The sequence below is a fragment of the Lepisma saccharinum genome, chromosome 25, assembly GCF_977018435.1.
Source record: "Lepisma saccharinum chromosome 25, izLepSacc3.1, whole genome shotgun sequence".
Taxonomy (NCBI): domain Eukaryota; kingdom Metazoa; phylum Arthropoda; class Insecta; order Zygentoma; family Lepismatidae; genus Lepisma; species Lepisma saccharinum.
The window spans coordinates 4,283,385-4,297,634 of NC_139253.1; the positions used below are offsets into that span (position 1 = coordinate 4,283,385).

At 38.4% G+C, this 14,250-nt stretch overlaps 1 protein-coding gene across 2 annotated transcripts in view; it reads right to left on the reverse strand.

Moving 5' to 3' along the window:
* Positions 1 to 10,767: 10,767 nt before the first annotated feature.
* The window catches only part of LOC145978667 (klaroid protein-like), a 28,462-nt gene continuing 24,979 nt past the window's right edge, over positions 10,768 to 14,250 (reverse strand). For both annotated transcript variants that reach the window (XM_083111437.1, XM_083111436.1), the window contains exon 9: positions 10,768 to 11,041. In XM_083111437.1, the coding sequence (XP_082967563.1) occupies positions 10,910 to 11,041 (132 nt within the window). In that variant the 3' untranslated portion in view covers positions 10,768 to 10,909. The remainder of the gene's footprint in view (positions 11,042 to 14,250) is intronic.

Genomic DNA, 14,250 nt, shown 5'->3' on the forward strand with positions numbered 1-14,250 from the left:
CCATTGTACGGCGCCAGCAGGAGAGAAACTGACAGCGTTTCTTGACTACTTTGTACAACAATGTCTGCAAAATCCAAATCTACCAGTTGATGTGGAGATGCAAAGCACCGCACGAACAATGCTGTCGAAGGGTGGAACAATAAGCTGCAGAAGAAAGTTCGACTTCATCCCAACTTCTACAACCTTCTGAAGACGCTGAAGCAGGAAGCGGAATACAGCGGATACAAATATGACAGGGCTAGCAGCGGTTTGGAAGGAACGAAGAGGAAACGGACGTACATAAAACTGGATGAACAGATTAGCAAAATTTTACATACTTACAAAACAAGCACACCCAAGGACCTTACCAAGTGCCTGAGAAGTTTAGCGTACATCCAAAAAATGGAGTAAAAGATCGTCAATGGATGAGAAATGGAAATACAAATGTAAATAAAAACTTTAATCAAATAAAATAAAAATATGAAAAAGGACATCATCTCCAGCTTCTAAACACGTCAGAAAAGACAATATTTTTACTGTACTTTTTTAAAAAATTCTCTTTCCTGACAGTCCCAAGCCTGTGTTAAGTGTGAGGGGAAGCTGCGTAAAGGTTGTTTTAATCAACATATTATCATATTGGTGAAGGTGGTGTGTGCTGGCCTTATTTTTCCCACTTTTCATTGTGGTTACTCTGGGGAGGGTGCATTTTTCCCACTTTTTTTTGCGAGAGCGCACTTTTCCCGGGCGCATTTTTCCCGACACCAGAAATAGAACGTGAATTTACAGTAAGGCATGCATGAAACAATTTTTGCGTTCAAAGGAACACTCAAATATTTTATCAAATTCCCACCTTCTCCCACCAAAACCAAAGATATCACGCAGGTTACAATGGAATTTTAGCCATACGAAAATAGCCAACATTCAAAAATGGCTTATCTACTGTTGGGCCTAATTCTCTTTTCTAATCGATTTGATTTAACCTTATTTTTCTGCATGAAATTTTAAACACGCGTAAATTCTATTAAACGAGATTGATTAATATTAATGTTATGAAGGAAATACGACATTTTGGGATCTTTCAAGTGTTAATTGTGATCATATAAATATATTCTACACGCAATGTTTTAAATGTTATGTTAAAGCAACCATACGATAACTAATTACAATACTTCGTTTGATAAATGTTTACTTGTTACTACAGTACCGTTTCAGTACGTACACTATTTCCCAAAATCCACCGCCACGCCTCGTAGTATCATACCGGAGACACTAAGGTTATCCGTCACCCGCCCTACCTGTTGCCACTACCCCCCTGGCCCACCCCGCGAAATGACGCCGATAGCCGAAGCTCCTTAGCACCTCCATATAAACGGTAATGCAGTAAGGAAGAAACAGCTTATTCAAACTATTTGAACTTAACATTCATTATTAACGTAATCGTATTTACAGCTACAATAATATTTACAAATGTGTTAAGTGGAACTTCATGAGACTTACAATGTTTCTTTAATTCCTTCTTTAAAAAATGTAAAGTCGCATTTCATATGATATCCGGGGATCATGGTCCTTCAATCTCATCTTATCTATTTAAAACAATATCAAAATAATCAATCAAGAAAGAATACACCTCCTACCCGCCCTGATGATGTCATTTCTATAGTTGCAACGTTCTAAATTCTTTAACTATCCAACATTATTTTTCCATTTACACCTATTAGATTGAGGAATGCATACACAATTTATTGTGTTCAAATAACTCAAATATTTTACTAAATCCCCCCTCCCAAACAATTCCAAAAGATTATAAAACGCTTTCTTTGTGTTCCAATGAAACTAAAATATTTTACTAAAAAGTCCCCTCGCAAATATTCCAAGATATCACTCAAATTTCAATGAAATTTTAGGCATATGGAATTGCCCCAATGTTAAAATATCTTATCTTCTGTTGTGCCTATTCTTTTATGTAATATATTTAAATGAAATCATGTTTCTACATGAAATCTTGAAACGTCAGAATATTATATTAAAAGAGATTAATTTTAATGTTAGAAGAGAAATATTGAAATTACGTTATATTTATACTATTTGTAACACACACACACACACATACACACAAAGAAACATGCTAAATGTTTTGTGGGACATTTACTATAAAATCTCTTACTTCTATTTTTCACATTTAAACATGTGGGTTTCTTAAATTATAATTAATATTTAAGAAAATTAATTTTACTTTCAGATGGCCAATAATATTACCAAATCATAGCCTGCGTGTAAATATGTTCTAGGGTCATATATATAGTAAGGTAACTGAGTTACTCCACTTTTGAGGAAATTAACTGTAACTCAGTTATTTCTAAAAAGAAAAACAAATTTCCACACACTGTACGTTCTGGAATGCATAGCTATATTCGATTTTCGTGTTTTCAAGTACTGGTAAGTTATATCTAAGGGCCAATAATATTTAATGGATTTATGAGGCTGTCAGGACGGTAATAAAATTATACATAGTTATTGGAGATAAATCCGTTCTATTAGTTTATGAGATTATTACGAAACAATCAAGCCATGTGTGTACAATGGTGTCCTTACAAACAAACAAAAACAATGTTAAGGGATAAATGAAGGTAATTAAAGTTAAGGTAAAGAGCAAAGTAGATCATCTTTGAGGTAAAATAACCTTGAAAACTTTCCTTACTATTTCTGCCAGTGGCCATGAATACCAACTTGCAGTTAGCCTACGCAAGAAGGTCACATGATCTGTGACCGCCAATAGCCGATTCCTACACGACTGATAGTAAGTCACAACTTCGCATTCAATTTACTGTGGGAGGGAAAACGCTTCAGCTACTCTACAACTTCTACCACACCAAGAAAGCACAACACTCACCAATATATAAGAATAAGGTGAACCATACGTGCTTTGATAACTTCTATTGCGTTTTGTTATCGAATGGAGGTAGCTACCTTTTAGTAGAAATTCTAAAAGTATATATACATACATACCAATTAAATATTGTTGACGTTGGTGTCTTAATTTCTAGCTCACTTAATTTTAGATAGACTATATTTTCCTAACATGGAATGGAATGGTGGAAGTATTTTACAATATAACTAGTAATGTCCTTTATGGTGAGCGGTTTTGTTTGTTTTGTTAAATTTAGTTCGAATACTCTTTATATATTCGTCAATTGAGTCATTTAGCAGTTAGATGTAAATTCCTAGCAGCGAACTGTTGTTTCGACCTTTGTCATGCAAGAATGACAACAATTGGTACAAGAATGTTGTATACAAACAATAACAGTTTTGGAAGTTAAAATTCCGCACCAAAAGTATCTGACATTTTCGGTAAAGGTCATTTTTGGTCGTGAAATTTAGCAGCAACACAAATAACAGTTATTTTGTAGCAACGAACATTTCTTGACCTTTCTAACAATGTTGATTTGGCATTATAACAATGTGTATTCTAATTTCAGTGTTGTACCCCGGAGTTGGAGATATATATAACTTTAATAGCTAACAAAAAACGTGTCATTTTTAGGCCTTTACAAATTTTGTTTGAAACATTTTCCGATATTTCCCACGATTTGTAAAGATACGCCACCATTTTTCAAGATGGCGGTCATAGCACACAGCAGCATACACAAGTGTTAATTTTTTAGAGTCCTAGGAATTTGTGCAGTAAGCGAACGAAAACAAGTCTGGCGCAAGTAATGACTCGAGAGTTCTAGATCAATGAATGCGTGAGAGGATAAATGCACTTCTTCCTTCCTTCACTTGCATTAAACGTGAAATAAGGTATGCTGATGCACAGGGACGTAGATAGGTTGATCAGTTTGGAGGGGCCCAAACGTAAGATTTTTTTGTATCAAACTATTTATACACCATATAGGCCTATACTGTATACATGCATTATATATGTATGTGTGTGTGTGTATGTATATATATATATATATATATATATATATATATATATATATAGTTTTGGAAAGAAAAGGAGCAAGGGCCTCCTCGGTGGCGTGGCGCATGGTAGCATCGTCGCCTTGTAATCAGGGGTTCCTGGTTCGATACCCGGTGGATGCTCATAGAGGCTCGGATCCCACTTGACACTGTAGAACCTGTCCCGATTAGCCTTACTGTGTATAAAGTGGACTTACAACACCAACTCAATCAATCAATAAATTGGAAAGGAACATCATTTTCTTCTGTAGCCCCCAACAGTCTATGGATATACTCTCGCGAAATACACAGCCATTATTCTGGAAACTAAATGCAGAATGAACTCATTAGCTTAATGGCTGATACACCAAGAACAATGTTATTAGTCTTTCGATTTGTAAATTTGCTGGAAGAAAATTGAGAAGTAGATAAACCCTTTTCCGTGGTTTTAGATATAAAGTGCTGGAACCAGGTTTACAAGTATTGGCAACAGTGCAAATATGAAATGTGTGCGTAATGAGTTCTAGCTAGGCATCTCATGTATACAGTTCATACCGGAATCGAATCCGGCATCTCTTAGTTCAAGGTTGATTGATTGATTGATTTAGTTTATTTTACTTCGCGTTTTGTGCCTCTTGGCTAATTTGCGAAGATGGGGATGAGTGATGAAATGGATGAAAATGGACATGCACAAACAACCATACCCGACCGGGATTCGAACCCGGGACCCTTGGCGTCGCAGCGCGATGTGCTAACCACTCGGCCACAGGGTCGGGCCCTTAGTTCAAGGCAACCGCGTTAAGCACTATTCTAAAGAATGGGCCCGAGTCTTATATGGCATCTGATTGTTCACTTGGGAAATGATGACGGTAAGAAATTATATGCACACGTCTAATTTCTTCAAATTAATCTTATTTTTGTGTGGAAAACTGAATATATGATGGCACTGGATAAAAGAAAGTTCCCACACGCTCAAATGATTACGCTCTCCTCTTTGGTTCGGCAGGTTCAAGAACCTGCCCGGGTTCGATTCCCGATGGAGACAGATAGTTGTTCGGATCTCACTTTAAACTGTAGGTCTACTCCCGATTAGCCTTACTGTGCATAAAGTGGACTTAAAGCACCAGTTCAATTAATCAATCAATCGAAAGGTTCAAGGTTCGATCCCTGGTGGTCAGGCCGGTAGCCAGAATTTGATTTTGGAACGGGCTTATCCCTTATCGGCAGCCGCCATCAAAAGACGAAAAGGTTTGGGGGAGGAGTAAATGCGCTGAAGATGAATTTTTTGGTATATTGCAACTTACCATATACAAGATGTTTAATCCTGTTAATGAAGTAAATTTAATTACTACTACACATTATTAAAATCAGATATTTGTAGGATTTCGGGAAAGGACTGCAGCCTCCGAACCAGTTCCCTGCGTATGTGCCTGCTTGCATTAGTTCCAAACTTTCTGTGCTGTTCCAACATCGTGAGGACAATTTGGGAAGTACTTGAAAGCGACATGGAAGCAAATTCTGCTCTCGAAACTATGGGACTCGATGTGATGACCACTCGCAACCGAATGAAAGAACTCTTCGCAGGCCTTCTCCCTCAATATTAATTTTACTGACTAATTGCAAGTTTTTTTCGGCCTCCTCGATGACGCAGTTGTAGCGTCGCCGCCTTATAATCAAGGGGTCCCGGGTTCGATACCCGGTGGAGGCACAAAGTTGTTTTGGATCCCACTACATACAGTGCATACAGTGGACTTAAAACACGAACTCGATAATTGGAAGGTTTTAGAAGAACTAAACATGGCTTTTTATGCATCGTACAACTTTGCTTCTTTTCACCCTACTTTTACAGTTTTTCTTCCTAAGAATTCCACTGAGTATAACACGCTACGTAACCAGAGGTCCAAGGTTCGGACATTGGACAGGTATGGTTGTATCATGTCTGTCCCATCGCCATTCCTTCGGCTCATCATTCATCCTCATCGTCGCATTTAACCCAAGAGGTAGAAAAGCGGCGTAATATAGAAATATATAAATGATTGATTTGGTTTATTTTACTTCGCTTTTCTGACACTTTGTTGGCTAATCGTGAAGATGAAGATGAAAATGAGTGATGTGAAATTGATGAGAGGACCATCATAAAGAACACACACGCCCAGTCCTGGATTCGAACCCATCGTAATGCACCTTGTTAACCACTGCACAACAAATAGAAAGAGAAAATGCTTGATAAGTTATTTGCTTCTCCATAACTCATGATTATATTATAAGTATTATTCGCTGCATGACTAGGGATGAATTATTTTTGTATGTCTAGCCAACCTAGCCACCTAAGCAGCAGCAGCTTCCGCATTTGCAGGTGGAGGCTAAATGAAGAAAAATCACAGAAAGTCAGAAAGATATACAAATTTTGTAACATAATACTTATAGAGCAACTAGGTTTTTATACCTAGTTTCCTTCCTTAATTAAAACGTGGTTTATTCTTCATTATACATGAGATCAACCACCCTGGGAGTCGAACCCAGGATATTGTGTGGTACTCAGACTCTCTTTTAGAATGCCATATGTTGGATATTTGGTCGATCAGTCGATCCTCATCCATTGTTTCCAGAGGAAGACAATCTGGCAGATTCTCATTCGACATTTTACTTGAGATGTAGGAAAACGAGATCACAAACACTTCGTGATGCTATCATCTCGCGTTTACAGAAGTTTACCACCGCTTGGACAACAAATCCTACTTCAAACTGACAGATATCAACTGTCCACCAAATCAACAGATGAACCGACCGCTTCGATGTTTCTCCGAATTTTCAGAAAGAGGCCTTTCCCTCCTTGCAGGGCAGGTCATTAGCAGGAGGGTTGAGTGCATGTGAGAAGAACCGCTATGTCATTCTATCCCGCGCCGAAAAAGGGACAAGCAATAGAATTCTGTTCTTGGAATTTGAAACGCATGGGGATATGTTTTCTGAACCATAAAATAATTAACCCAGAAAGTTCTAGCCACCCGTACCTAAATCTTCCTGTTTTTGTCGTCTTTTCGGCGCCCATGGTGCCAGTACAGGGCCAGATGAAGAGAAAGTGCGGGTTTTGGAGTGATCCTGGATCTGGTGTGCAGCAGGGAGGAAAAATGCATTTTCAATAGGTCTCAGACTTCCCTGACCGGGGCGGACCACAAAACCATTAACTGCATCCCCTCCCAATACATCTGTTTGTGTTCAACTAGCAAGAAACAGGGAAATAGGAAAGTGCCTTGCTTGGGTTTGTGCTACTGAAAATTGAAGAAGTGTTTCAAACTGCAACCAAAATTTACTAAATAATTATTTTGCAATATTTGACATCAAAGTAAAATTTCCAGCAAATACAGAACAGTTTCCCGGGGCCACGTGGATGTTTGCCGGGGCCAGTGCCCCCGCGTGCCCCCTCCTAACGACGTCCCTGCTGATGCATCGCAACATGCATCCTGTGTTCTGCTGCAACTAGAACGAAAGCATCCATTTGCAATATTCGATATTTTTACAAAGATTACCACTTAAATTCACAGTCCTAATGTAAAATGAGATGTCGTTAGGTGCAAATACAAAATATTCATGAAATATCTTCTGTGATGTAGTCACTATCAGTGACATTTTCCTAATAAACGCGAATATGCATGCTCTTTTCGAATCTAGTCTTCGTTTATTTCCGCAAGAAGTTTTCAGGATTTTACAAAATTTGACGTCATTTTTGGTTCACCAGTCTGATGCACGCTGGTGAATTCTGTAAAGCGTGGTTTGTGTTATGGTAAAGTAGTGGAAGTGCGACAAAATAAAGTCTACATTCTCCTCGAACTTTTCCCGGTACAAGCAGTGTGAAAAAAGGGATTGAATTACACCAAGTATTTGGGAGGAACATGCCCCGTCTCGCCCTGCCCATCTTCCAATATGACTCACTGGGCGGGAAGAACACGTCTCCCGCAGACAGGAGGGCAATTAATAACGACAACTTCAGTGGAAGCCGACAGATTTGGAAGTTGGTGGTCGAGGAGATAAATTTCCCAACGCTGCCCTTTCATAGGCGCCATTGTCCAGTGACGTCGCCTTCGATGTGGAAGGTGTTGGAAGTGAAATACAGGTTCATGCGATGGGGTCACAGGTCGGGAAACCCGAGTGGAGAGCGGGAACCTGAGATGTGTTGGAACATTTGTACCGAAAGACAGGTCCGCGAGTGAAAACACGTGCGAGATAAAGATACTTCATTTTATGGAAACAAGAGTTCTTACAGTTACAGCAGTGTCCGAAACCAGTCTTCGATATTTAAGCGCCATTTGGAAATCAATTCGTGGCACACTTCGGTTACCAATTCCTATACTGATCGTGGCCTCAACTGTCGGCGGACCTACTTTTTGCTACATAGCTCTATCTGTCCGCAAATCGTTTTCGGGGGTGTGTGCCTCTATGAGTGTCAACAACCCCAGTAGCGAAGTAAAAGCTGTAGGGGTAATATCGCTCTCCTGTTACAACGTTGCCAAGCGCACATCTGTTTTTGTCAGTTGGTTTTATTTACTTGTTTGTACAGTTTTTAGGTGTTTTGTGTACTAATTTTCCGTGCTCGGTGTACTATTGTACAACTTTTATCCAGTAACGGTGCTGCTCTCTCTCTCTCTCTCTCTCACTCGTTTTACAGTACATTTGGCAACATGCCGTGTATCTGACGCTCATTTGTTTTGTCCCGTCAAAAACGTTCGGTACCTTGTGACACGAAAATGGCCGATGTCAGTCGAAAAAAATTCAACTGAACGCTGATTCGTTGTTTCCCAGCCGCGAATTGGAAATGCGAGCGGTATAACATTTAGGCATCATTTGGCGATCAATGCATAACATTTAGGCGTAACTTGACGATCAATACGTGAATTAAGATTAGCATAAATGATATACGGTTTCGGACTGAGAGGAAATTGCCATCGCCATGAAACGTGAGATGTCCGGACTCTCACCTGATGAGGTAGATGATATTCGACGCCTCCCACATGTGGGAAACCGTCTCCCAAGCGTGTCGTTGATGCTCTCGGGGACTAGTTTGAGGGTTCATAGGGCTCTATATTTGCGCCTCTTTTCCTCTTGTACTCATAATTCAGCGTTGTGACTAATACACGCATGTAGAACTAAACTTTCTAAAATGTTTATTTGACACTTCCCTACCAACACCTGATACACGCGAGCTACATTGTTAATACATTTTCAATTTCATAAAGTATTTGTATACTTCGAATTTTTGTGTCGGTCCCGCATTCTCGCGAAAAGATAGTTGTCATGACTAATGCCAAAACCCTCGTATATAACTGTCTGTCTAACAACACCAAGGAATATTCGCAGCCTGTAGGGTACATCAAAACGAATAGCGTTTCCTGGTAATGTTTTGCTCATTAAGGCGTCGTGTCGAAGCTACGAACACTGTAAAAATTGTATTTTCTATCCTGTATGTGTGAAGCCATGCACTCAAGGGGAGTTATGACCCCACCCACCCTCTTCTGAGCATATCACCACGAGGAAGTCTCACTACATACGTACATTCTTGGTTTCGGTTTTTCCTTTTCAACTCAGCCACGTATCTGACTTCAGATATCAAGACGCGTGCGTCTCCGAAACTTGAACATGACACTCGACAACAGAAGTTGATGAGCTCAATTACAGAACAACACAACACCCACATCAGCAAACAAATGAGCTCCTTTGTGAGGTTCTCCAGCAATAAAGACGGTCATATTTCATGGAAGAAACACACTACAAAACCTTTTTGTATGCAATTCCGTATAATCTTAAACCTCCAGGCGTGTCCACCGACATGGTAAATGGCGAGATAAGAAGAACACTGACCTTTGTGGTCAAATGTCCGTAGGTATTAGGCCAAGGTGAATACGTGTACCGCACCTTAGAGCGTCGTTTCACCCCTTGTTGATACCTTATCTCTGTCGCCTTCTAGCCACAGTTGCAGACTGTTCTGCGAAAGTCAACCACGTCGACGAACCTTGCCAAATACCTCTTCGTGTTGAAGCCTTGTCCGAAGGGTGCAAGACAGTACATCCTCTGAGAATGCCCCCACACTTCACTCTTGAATCCTTGGACTGGAAGCGAAAATCTTTCGAGTTACACGTCGACTACAGCGCCAAATACGACCAGTAGATGAAACTAAAAATTCATCGTTTTTCTCGCGTTTTAAACACTTGTTTCTCACCATATAAATATCATGGCACTTTAAAAATCTCTTATACTTAAAATTACACATAATAAAATAACTATAACCAACAGCTAAACTTCTGATTTCCATGTTTTCAAACAAGCGAACGAGTGTGCAATGTAGCGCACTGCATGCTGCCGGCTCGATTGCTCGTTTAATTCGAACTTAACTAGGTGACGTCACTTCCGACAAGACCATACTTCAAGCCTACTTTTTTACCTTTCGGGCACAGGCTGTCTCTTTAGCCACTGCTGGATGGCTTCTGCAGACGCCACGAGTGCATTGGCAACAGGTTTACGCGACATAGCACTCAGTGGCGTGAAAACCACCTAATACAGTATAATTTGGGACATGATTTTTTGCGTTTATTATTATTATTGCAAAAATCAGTGGTTTTTTTTCTAATTTTTCTACTTGTTTCCTCAAAAATTCGAGATTTATTTTAAAAATCTGCACTCAGCATTAAGATGAAAAAGAAAAAAACAATCTATGCATATTTCTAGCCTTTCGACACCGCGTATTTTCAGTCAGAGAAGAACCTTTGCAAATGTAAGTTGTGCATATTAATCAATACACACCAATTCACCAATTAATAAAGTTTTGCATTTTTATAAATTATTTTTATTTATCGATTTACAAGCACTTGTGTGTTTTTAGTGTGACGACAACAGTTTTAATAGTCCATCGAGAATTTCAGTTTAGCGTCCCACAATGACAGATATTTAATATGAGCCACTGCGAATAATTTTGGATGAATATTCGCAGGAAATACATATTTTATTCACAGCCTAATTTGGCGTTGGCCAGTGTTCCGTGTACCCGAAAACGGTACACACAGGTATACTTTGGATTCCCATGGTTGGACAAAATTTCTAGCTTCACGTACCCAAACGGTGGAGGAGAGCACATCTATAAAGAGAAATTGCTATTTATAATCTTACTTGCTAACTTACAACATTCAAAACTACTTTTACACATAAACAGATTCGTAAAGCAATATCTCAAAAGTAATTCCGATGCAGATGTAATATAACAGTGCGTTATGACTTATGAGAGAAACATGAACTTCGTAAACAAGGACAGGCTCACAACTGTGGATACCAGTTTTAAAGAAAATCACAAACTAATAACAAAAGAATATCAACATATAACACTAGTGTCACCTAGTAAACCAACCCAAAATCGTAGAACACGACTATGGGCAAAAATGGTCAAATTCTTCGTTACACTTCGACTATCATACAATTCATTTATTAAATGGTGACAGCTGTGGTGATTGCGAATATTCATAATTAAAGTAAAATCGTAATTCGACCACAGACCTCCATCCACTCTAGGCTGTACAATGCCACCTTCCGGAGAGGGTAGCACCAGTACGGCTTAGGCCAGGGTAAAGCATGAGATACTCAGGGCAACTAAAACTGAATGATAACAAGGAATTAAATGAAACAACTCGTTTAACCCACTACAGAAGGTATGAACTGACATATATTCTGAAAACGTTTGGTATAATACATTTCAGATACTTGATTAATTTTTTTTTTATACAATTTCAGATTAAAATTATTTACTTTTTAATTCTTCAACTTCTTCTATGGAGATTCTTCTGTAGGTTAACGTCTTTTATGTATATTTCCACAGGCTTCTTCTTCTATGGAATGAACTTCTTCTTCTATAGGAAATTCCACAAGGCTTCTGCTTTTATGGGTTAATCGGCTTATTCTTCTATAGGAAATTCCAGAAGCTTCTCTTTCTTTGGTCTACTAGGCTTCTTCTTCTAGAGGCTTCTTTCTCTTCTAATAAATTTCTGCTTACATCTGCATGCTTGTATTCTTCTCAGATTACAACCCTTTATCTGCATACATTTATTCTTCTAGGATTACAACCCTTTATCTGCATACATTAATTCTTCTGGGTTACAACCCTCTATCTACGTACATGCATCCTTCTTGGGTTACAACCATTTGTTTGCATGCGTTACTACCTCAAATAGCTATATGCCTTCCATAGCTTGCAGCGCCACCGCATAAATACGAGCAGAAAAATGGGGTAATCAAGGGGCGCTGCCTGTCCTGCGCTCACCTATATCCGGGTCTGCAATATATGCGCCTACACGGAAGTGCTTGGGGCTGCCTATGACTTGGCGCCACACAGGAAAAACAACCAAAAAGTCCTGCAAATAAATCTCATTCCTGCTCGAACGATAGATACAAAATTGTAATCACTTTCCGACTTCTTTAACTTCTACATATTATCATATAGGCTATAATTTGTTTTTCTAGCCTTAATCCTATTTCATTATTATTCTCAGTTCATAAATTAAGATGAGCATAACAAATTCCAATATTTACAAGCACTTTCATTCCTTTCCCATGCTCATTGTTTCAATAATCAACGTTCCTAATAAATTCGTGGCGTGCTGCCATCTGTCGACCATTATATCAAACATCCGCTAACTGTTTTCACCATTCGGGCACGGGACAACATGCAGGTTGTCTACATAAATACGTCACGATAAACGCAGTTTGTTCTTGTCTGCCCTCTATGGGCAGTTGTTAAAAACTTTGCTTTCAAGTCTGCGCAACCGAATGCATATCAGAGCAGTACAGTCAGGCCTCCCGCACTGGTGCAAAAATCCGAATAAGGTTAATTTCGGAATTCATTTGTTCGTGCATGAATTAACCAGCTACCAGTCGGCACCACCATCGATGCTAAATCCTAATTTTCTTATTAAAAATTTAGTTTATGTATCTATTAATCAATGATGATCACTTGTACGTGATTTTGTATTTTATTAAATGCCTTTCCCTTCTTAAACACGTATAAGAAAAATCGTATTTTTAAAGTCACTAGTTCCACATGACGTAACATCGTTCCATATGATCTGTCATGGACGTACACTAACTATTTTAATAAGGATGTAGAAGAACAAAAAATAAAAACAATGGCTTATTGTGCAGATTTTTATTGTAAAAACTGTCAGAAGAGGAATCCAGAGCTGTGTTCGTGTCCTGTCATATCCTGAAAGGTTAGTTATTTATTAATTCTGTTCGCTCTTTATGTAAAAATAATTTCCATAAAGTTAGTTTCCACGGAGAATAATTCCTAGCATGTCTTCGTATTCTGTATTTTGCTTCATTTGAGTAAAAGGACATGTGTTAAAAAAAACGTCTGAAAGATTAAAGGTTCGATTTTGTAACTTAATGTTATTTATAAGTTACACAGGAGGATAGGAAGCCAACGAGAATAGTAGGAATGACTTGAAGTTTGTTTGAAGTTCGGAAAAGCTCATTTGTGCATGTTATAATGCAGAAAGTTGCAAGTTATCGCGCTCCTATTCGCTTCTGCATGAAGCTTATTTCTTCTAGCATTTAAAACTTTGTCAACATGTAAAGGAGATGAAAAAAAGCGTGTAAATATTAAAGCAATGAAACCTAAGGTAACGGTTCCTATCGTTCTATGATTTTTTTAAAAATTCTCTTAGCAGGAAGACTAATTATCGTAGAATTTTAGCAATCATTGTCACACGAAATTTGAACCTTTCTTAAAGTAATTAGCACTCTTTGGATTTTTTTTAAAAAATATTTATGTTGAAAAAACAACTTAAAAATTACCTTACGCAAGCTTGCACGCTTCCCAAGGACAATGTATTTTCCATTGACAAGGGACTGTAAGTATCGTAGACTAGTGGGAATTAATGTAGAAGTAAATCGGAACCTTAGTAAAATGAATTTAGGTAATATATTTATAATGCGAAGAGAACCAAACCTGGCCTGCCTAACCTATCTACGAAAGCATACATTGAACCAAATCATAAGTAATCACTAGTTTTGGAAACGAAATGAGTGTAACTAACCTAAATGTGAAATATATGCAAAATATTTTACGAACATTTACACATGTGTTATTGTAAAGAACAATCCTTTCTCACTGGTGCCACGGGAGGAAGATTTTGTGTTTCAAATCGCATTTTAATCTATGTGCTTTAATCCAACCCTACAGAATTATGGATGTTACTCCTATTATTAATAATAATATATTTTGTTGATGGAATCATCTAATTATACCTGTAGTTAATATTATTGCTGTAATAGCTCTTGTTGTTGGTCATTGGCTTT